The 7,976-nt window shown below is 59.4% G+C and overlaps 1 protein-coding gene across 1 annotated transcript; it reads left to right on the top strand.

The window, feature by feature from the left end:
* Positions 1-5,623: 5,623 nt before the first annotated feature.
* Positions 5,624-7,976, top strand: FAM163A (family with sequence similarity 163 member A). Its single transcript, XM_050901344.1, has 4 exons — positions 5,624-5,668; positions 6,195-6,217; positions 6,745-6,859; positions 7,565-7,976. Exons 3-4 carry the CDS (start codon positions 6,767-6,769, stop codon positions 7,964-7,966), a joined length of 495 nt encoding a protein of 164 aa, XP_050757301.1. The 5' UTR covers positions 5,624-5,668; positions 6,195-6,217; positions 6,745-6,766; the 3' UTR covers positions 7,967-7,976.

Raw genomic sequence — 7,976 nt, forward strand, 5'->3', positions numbered from 1 at the left:
CTGGCCTGGGCTCCGGCTCTCCGCTGGCAGTGGCCATAGGCACAGTCCCGAGCCCTTAGCACTCCTGTGCGGCGAAATGCTCCAGCTTTTTTGGCAAGCGTTGGTCTCACCTGGGGCACACCCAGCATTCTGGCTCTCTGCGGCCTCGCTCTGCTCCTGGCGCGGATGCTGCTGCCGCAGCTGCTCATCGTGGGGGATATTTGGGTGCTGGGAGGGATGGTGCCCGCAGCAGGGATGGTGCCCGCAGCAGGGATGCTGGCCAGGTCCTGGCTCGTTCTGGAGAGTCCGTGGTGATGTGACATGCGGGACGATCTCAAAAGCCCTTCCCTGTGCGACTTGTCTCGATGCCACCGGTTTTGTCCCTGGTTATTTTGGGATCATGGTGGAGTGGCTCCACATGTGCCTGGGCTCGGCCGTGGCTTTTGCCAGGAGCAGCCCTGGGAGGGACCCCGGGCACAGCAGCAGGAGATGAGCCATGTGGGTCAGGCCAGGGACATTTCCATCCCGCATCCCACTGTGGGCTACCCATGTCTGATGCCTTCCCCATGTCTGGGGCTGCACCGCACCCCTTCCCGGGGCTGCACCCACCCACCACGGCTCCCGGGCTGGGCTGGTCAGGAGCCGGCCGAGCAAACGCAGCAGGTAGGAGACGTGGGGGGATGAGAAGGGAGGTGTCATTCTCCTGCCCTGGGTTTTAAGCTGTCCTGCAATGAGGAGGGGCTGCAAAGGGGATCTAATTAGGTAGGGACTTGCTTAGATCCAGGCGTTAGCCCTGGCCTTGCCACGAGCTTTGCAGTGTTGCGTTGATGTGTGTGCTTGGGGGGGACAGGATGGGGTGACAGTCCCTTCTGTGTCCCTCCATCCGTGTGCGTGGCTCCAGTTAATCCATGCAGGCAGGCGAGACAGGATCTGAATAGTTGCTGAAGGAGATAAAGGGCAGATGAGATGCCCAAGTAACGAGATACTGGTGTAATCGGCGCCTGAGACGTCCCAGGCTGCAAAGCCGCCCTTCCTCCAAAAGTTTGTGAAGAGCTGGGAGGTCTCCCGTGGGACAGGGATGCGGATGTGCCGGCCGGTCCCAGCACATGCTGGGGCTTTGCGCACCCGGCGCTGCCACGGCCAGAGATCGGAGGGGGACGCTCGGTCCTATGTGGCTGTAAAGGCAATTGCTGCCGGCGGGGAAGGTCTCCTGGGCTCCTGGCGTGGGAGGGAGCGAACCTGGGTTGGCAAGAAGGTGTTTTTTGGCAGAGTTTGACGGCCAGGAGAGGGGATCTCCTGGGCTTGGTGGGTCAGGAGCATGGCATTAGCAGCAGGAGTGCAGCCCTTCGTGCCCACCCAGGAGCTGGGGTCTGGCTGGTGGCTTCCACCCTTGAAGTGGTTTGATTTTTGTTAATTGCAATTAATATCTTGCCTTTTCCACAAAGCTCTTGCAAGAAAAGAGCTGGTTTCAAAACGTTGTCAGTATTTCTTCTTTCCCGTCCCTCGGCTGGGGAGGAGCGGGGCTGGGAGGAGGCGGCGGGGAGCCTCGGGGAGCTGGTGCGGGTGGCGGAGGGAAAGCAAGGGCAGGCTTGCGGCAGGGCACAGGATTTTCGGTTTTGATGACTGACTGCAGATTGCCGGAGCCTCAGCTGGGGGACTGTGTCACCCCTGCGACCTGGCTGTCCTTGCGGTGGCCGGGAGCAAGGAGCGGAGTGTTGGCTGCGGTTTCCCTTGCAAAACTGCTGGGCCAAACCCTGCGCGGCTGGAGGCACCAAAGGGGTCACGGCACGAAAAAGCTTCGGGTAGGAAACGGGTCGCACAGAACACCCTTTCTGCTGGGGAAAGCCTTTTTTGGTGTTCTCTGCAGCAGGCTGAAATCAAAGTTTTCCCAACTGCTGCTGTGATTTCTGTCCGCAGGCTGGTCCAAACTCAAATATATCTCGGGCAGAACCAGCCACGGAGCCCAGCGCCGCTCCCGGGGGTGTTACTGCTGCAGGAGGGAGCGGGGTTGTTCCAGTCGCCCAGTGCCACGGGCAATTTTTATGCCTTAAAGATGCTTTTTCCTCAATATATTTATTAACAGCATGTCAAAAGTCAGAAGGGGCTGGCCCCATCCCGGCCCCCCAAAAACGATGGCACTTAAGCACGCTTGTGTGCAAGCGTAAATCAAAGCAGCGATTTGTAACTCCTCCGAAAATCAGTGCTCGCAGGGCCTAGGGCGGGCAGCAGGTTCAGCTCCCTGGTGATCCCCGCGGATTCGTTAATTAAAAGTTTAAAGGCTTCAAAGCGACCCAGTGGTTTGGGACCTGGGCAAGAAGGCCGGGGGCGAGCGCGGGGGGCTGCTGGGGGGCTGTCGGCTGGGTGCAGCCCCCCGCATCCTCTTGCATCCCGTGTTGCCATCGCTCTTTGGGTGAAATTTCATTTGGGCTTGGCTCATTTTGGGGTGCGCGTGGGGAGTCTCCTCGTTTCTGCTCCCCCCCGTCTCGGCTTGTCCCCTTACGCCTTGCAGCGCAGAGCATCTGACCTGCAACGAGTTTGCAGGGCCTCAGCCCTCCCTGTGCACCCGTCCTGCCCCATGGCGGGGGGGGGGGGGGGGGGGCCGCGCTGCTCGTGTCCTCCCCCCTCACCGAGGTTTCAACCGTGGATTAATCCCCCCAAATCCCGCCGGGCTGAGCCCATGCGGGGCAGGCCGCAGCCGCCCGGGAGCTGCCCTGTTGTTTGCTGCCGTAATCTGTTTTGAAAAGGCAGCCCCTGATGCTGTTTTTTTCCAATTAGGCCCTGGGAGATGACTCTGGTAAGGCAGCGGCCGGGCTAATTTACCAGGCAGACATTTCATTGAATTAGCCCATGAGCTGCAGAGCGAAAAACCAGGAGAGCAGTGCCCAGGCTGGGGCAGGACTCGCCGGTGAGGTTCGGCACGGTGCTCACGGCAAATAGCCATGCTCTGCCCGAGCCTAAAACCTGCTCCCGAGCGCCTGTGTTAGCGTTGGACCCTTGTTGGCTGGCGGGGGTGAGCTCGGGGCTGGTGGGACGTGCCGGGCGAGGAAGGACCGGGAGTTTCTCAGCTGGGCTGAGAGTGCTGGCGGCTGGCAAAAACCTCCCATCGACTTGCAAACCGTGCAAATCTGCGATGGACGTCATTGAAGGAGAATAAATATAGAAGCCTGCGATGCCGCTCGTTCCCAGAGTCACTTTTCAGGCCGTAACTTTGCGCTGCGAGGCGACATCAATTAAAGAAAATGTATCTCTGCAGCAAGCAGTTTTGCGCGCCTGCCCGGAGGAGTTCGATACGGCCGGGGACCCTCCCTCCGCCCACTCCCATCCCCATCGGGGACAGCATGACACCACTGCCTAGTGTCTTTAATGACTTCCAGAAAGCCGGCGAGGGGCAGGGAGGGTAACGCAGCCCCGCTCGTATAAATCCTGATTTTATTAAGCAATTTTATTCGCCGGAGGGTCCCCACACCTGCCCTCAGGTCGTAGCCCCCTCTCCTGAGCTGCCCAGGAGCAGGTGAGCGGCGAGCGCCAAGGCATCAGTGCTCAGCGTGGGATATTTAGATATTTAAACAACTCCCAACTCCCTTTTTAAGCCAGAAGGAGAAATGGGACTGCGCCCCGGGGGAGTTTGGCTTGTGCATCCCTCTGCGATGCCTCTGCATCCCGTCCCGCTGCGGGAGCAGGAGCTGCAGGGCTCGGCTCGGCTCACAGTGCAGCCCGAGCCTTTTAGGGGACCCCTAAAAACGTACGGCCTTTTGTCGGGATGGGGTGTTGGGGCTGTGCTGTGCCCAAGCCCAGGGGGGAACTGAGCCAGCGGAGCCCAAAAATGCCCCTTTCCCGGCAGGTTGGGATGTGCTTGGGGAGGGCGGATGGAAAATGGACGTGGACTGATCCCCGGCGGCAGGGATGCGGCTGCTGGGGCTGTTGCGTGGCCAGTGCAAGGGCTGGAAAAGGCTGTTGTAGGTGTCCTGTCCCTTTCCGGGCATATTTACCTTATAATTCCCAAGACCCCAATTAGTCCTGAGACTGGGGCTCTTGCTCCTTCCCCAGGAGGCGTTACATCCCCTTCTGCACCCCTGCCGAACAGAGCCGTGGGTTAGAGAAGGCTGTTTTATAGCCGCAAACTATTTTATAGGCACAAACTGGGTAGAAAATGAACTGCTAGGCTGCCGGTGAGCAGGGTTTGCGGGGGAGGAGGGTAGAACTTCCTCCTCTCTGAAAGCATCACCTCCAAAGAGATGAGGAAAGGCAGCACTTCTCTTCTGGTTCGTTTTAATTTTCCCCTTTTTTTCTTTTTAACATTCACTATTTTAATAAGGAAGAGCCTGGCTCCTGAGCGGGGCCAGTGAAACGCTGATCCCGACAGCCCAGAAACAGCAATGCTGGAGATGGGGCACGTGGAAGCCCAGCCGTCCTTGAGGCAGCGCCGGTCGAACTTGGAGGTGACCAAAGGGTCCCGAGGGCCGGTCCATCCCTGCCCGGGGTCGTTCTCCGAGGCCGCCTGCTCGCTCCAAACCTTGGGCTAATTGGATGCTGCTCTCTGAGCTCTAAATCAAATCACAGCTCCCATGAAATGAAGTTTTCGGGATGCGGACGGCCGCCTGCATCATCCATCACCGCCCGGCTCGCGGCGCGTCCCTCTTGGGGGTCATCGAAGGTCAACGTTTGCCTTTTCCAGCCACTGCCATCAGCTTTTCCCTGTTAAGGATGCCACCCGGGGAGGCAGTAACTCCATCGAAGGCTCCCCCGTGTCCCCCATGCCACCCCTGGTTGCGTTTCAGGGCGCAGTTTGGTAACAGGGCGCGGGAGCCGAGCGTGTCGGGGTCTATTATTAGTTCTGCGTCAGGTCCCTTGATGGATGGAGATATTAGCTGGGTTATGGACCTATTGATTTCTCAGCGGGTTTTTTTTTTCCTTTGTTTTGTGTGCGAGAGCGGCTCGAGGAGGAAATCCAATGCGTGCCCGCCTTTTGGCTCTGTACGGGAACTTTCCAAGAGCTGAAAATCAATTTGCGGTGGGCCAGATCCTGCAAATCACCGCAGCGGAGCGAGGAGGGTGGGTGATTTTGGGGTGGGGGTGTCCCCCGTGGTGCCTGCCGGCACCCGCAGCAGCGACAGGCCGGGGCAGAGTTGAGCAGGTCTCGTCTGGAAGCTGCCACCTCCCTCCATCAATTAGGGCCACGTGGCGAGCGGGTAATTAGATCTCCTCGGCTGCAACCGGCTGGCACTTGGGCCCTATCAATTAGCCTTGCTCTGGACGAGGCACAGAGGGACACGGGGGCCGGTAATGAAATGCGGTTGCGCCAGGCGTCACCGGAGGATGGGGGCGATGGGTGCACCCACTTCTTGCGTGCAAGTCTCTCGCTTTTGCTGAAATTGCAGGTTTCGGGCGCAGGATCGTCCTTTCCTGGTGGTTTGGGTTTACCCACCTTTGCAGCACCCACCTTTCCTGCCCATCTCCGTAAAAAAGCGATTTATTTAGCCCCGCTGCAGGGACAGAGGTGGCATCAGCGGGGATGGGGACACCAGGCAGCCCCCTTGGGCAGGGGGATGAGCTGACTGGTGGGGTTTTTTTTTCCCTTGTCCTCCCTCCCAGGGCCGCCGGCATCTCCCCGTGGCCATGCAGCGCTGCCTGTCCCAGCCGGCCACCCCGGGGCCGGCGTGACCGAGACGCCCTGCCTGTCCTTTTCCAGGTAGGTGCCTGCGGGGTGGCGGGGGGACGCTGGGGCTCGCCTGCCCCGGAGGGGATGGAGTGGAGAGCCCCTTTCCCAGCAGCACCTAAAACGTTGGCCACTTGCGCAATGATGCATCCGCCTCCCCCCTAATTAATTTTAAAGAGGAAAAGGGCAAGTGCTGACTAAGCCAGGCCTTCGCCCTGCGAAGCTGTGTGATTCACGAGCCGCTGATAGCACAGCCTTGTCCTGCAGAGTATTTCGCCGAGCTTGGGAAATGCCTCCTTTCCCTGCTCCAAGTTAAAGAAAATAATAATAATTAATAATTATCATCATCATCATCTGCAGGACCCAAAATGCTTTTTGGACCACGGAGGCTCCCGGGGGCGCGGGCGCGGGCACGTGCTGAGCCCCATCCCTGTGGGATGTGGGACGTGAAGCAGGGCTTCCCGCAGGTCCCAAATCAAGGCAAATTCTTGGGAAGCGGGGAGACGCGCGGGAGGGGTGCTGGCAGGCCACGGCTAACCTCTCCCTCTGCTCCTTCCAGGTCCAACGCCTCCGTCACTGAACGTAAGTAGCCCCTGGGTCCCCCGGGGACGGCAGTAGGGGCTGCTCGGCTTGTGCCAAGCCCATGTTAGACCCATCGGTGCCCGGCAGGCAGCCGGGGTGCGTTTTTTGGGCTCAGACTGCCCGAGTTGTGGAGTTCAAAGGCTCCCCTTTGGCTTTTCCTGGTGGAAACCTAGGTTTGCTTCTGCGTTTTGAAGCAGAGCCATATTTTCTGCCGGAAGGGTGGAAATCAGCCCTTTTGGCTCAGCGAGGGGGGAGGCTCTGCGGGTGGGCCGCAGGGTTGTTTCCCAAAGACCCCAAGCCGGAGGCAGCGATGGCAGCGAGGGGACATGCTGCTGCATCTCAGGTGTCCTCTTGCTAAGAGGAGGAGAATGATATTGGGTGATAGTTTTCCAGTTGGGGAGGGAGGAACAGGGATGTGATACTTTGGGATGCCTCATGGGCATCAAGTCTGTGATGTGCTGACAAAGCCATGGTAGGTGACTTTCACGTCCCGGGGTGACGCGTGTCCCTGTGGCCCTGCCTTTCAGAGTTTGATGGAGAATCGGTCGGATGACAGCGGGAACTGTTGTTATCACCGGGGGAATCCTTGCAACGGTGATCCTACTGTGCATCATTGCCGTGCTCTGCTACTGTAGGCTACAGGTGAGCGCCGTGGCCGTCCCCCGTCTTGCCACGAACCCCAGCAGCGTCGCTGCTCCTCAGGCCGAACTGCTGCTGCAGGAGGGGTCGCAAAGGGGGTTTTCTTGCCCGTGATGGGCAGGGAGTTGAAACCCCCTTTCCCCCCAGGTGCTGCAGTTACGTCCTTTCCTCCTCCCGGTGTGGGGGGACTCCCTTAAGGCTTTTGAGGATCTGCAGCGCTCGCTAATTTAGATGTAGGCTTGGCTGGGTTTGCAATACCAGATGGAGATTTTTATTTCCCCCCCACCCCACCCCGTAAATTAAACAAGGAGGCTTTCAACAACAGCTAGCTACAACCTCCTGCTCTTTAAAAGTTAATGTGAAGTCTGTGCCATGCAGCAGTGCCCGTGTGATGAAAAGCACAGCAGTTACTTGGAGGAGTTTCCAACTGGCACGGTAAAATACCTTCCCCTTGCAAACCTCGCTGGGAGGGGAGAGGACGAGTTCCCCGGCAGCTGCCGCCTGCAGCACGCTCAGGTCCAGGCTTTGTCCGGCTCCTGCTGCTTTGCAGGACCCAGGTACCGATGGAGCAGAGCAGGGAGAGGCCGGCGGAAGGTTTCTCTGGCAGGGGGATGAGGGGAGCAGGGATGTGGCAGGGCTGGCTGTGAAGCCGAATCTGCCCGCCGGCTGCTCCGCTTCCCCTAATACGACCCCTTCCCTTTTGTGCAGTACTATTGCTGCAAGAAAGATGACTCCGATGAGGAAGAGGAGGAGGAGGAGGAGGAAGAGGAAGAGCCCGACCTTCCCACGCACTCGCACCTCGGCACGTGCAACGCCTGCAACTCCCGCATGGTGGATGGCCGGGGCAGCCCCGCGCCCCCCCCCAGCGAGCTCAACCAGCACGGGGCTCACAACTACTGCCCGACCTGCTCCCCCTACGGCTCCCCCTTTTACATCCGGACTGCCGACATGGTGCGCAACGGGGGCGAGAGGGTCACCTACACCCCCGCCTGCTACAAGGAGATGGGGCCGCCCATCAACATGGCCACCCTGCAAAGCTACCCGGTGAGCCGCCACGGCCTCCTCCGCGAGAGCTTCCCGAACCCGCGGGCTATCAGCACGGAGGTGTAGTCACCATTGC

The sequence above is a fragment of the Gymnogyps californianus genome, chromosome 8 (assembly GCF_018139145.2).
Source record: "Gymnogyps californianus isolate 813 chromosome 8, ASM1813914v2, whole genome shotgun sequence".
NCBI classification, from domain to species: domain Eukaryota; kingdom Metazoa; phylum Chordata; class Aves; order Accipitriformes; family Cathartidae; genus Gymnogyps; species Gymnogyps californianus.

Excerpts from the sequence above, each read along its gene's own strand:
- FAM163A (XM_050901344.1), top strand. The coding sequence starts at position 6,767 with ATGACAGCGGGAACTGTTGTTATCACCGGGGGAATCCTTGCAACGGTG. Across the intron at positions 6,860-7,564 it reads TCTGCTACTGTAGGCTACAG|TACTATTGCTGCAAGAAAGA; the intron begins GTGAGCGCCGTG and ends CCTTTTGTGCAG.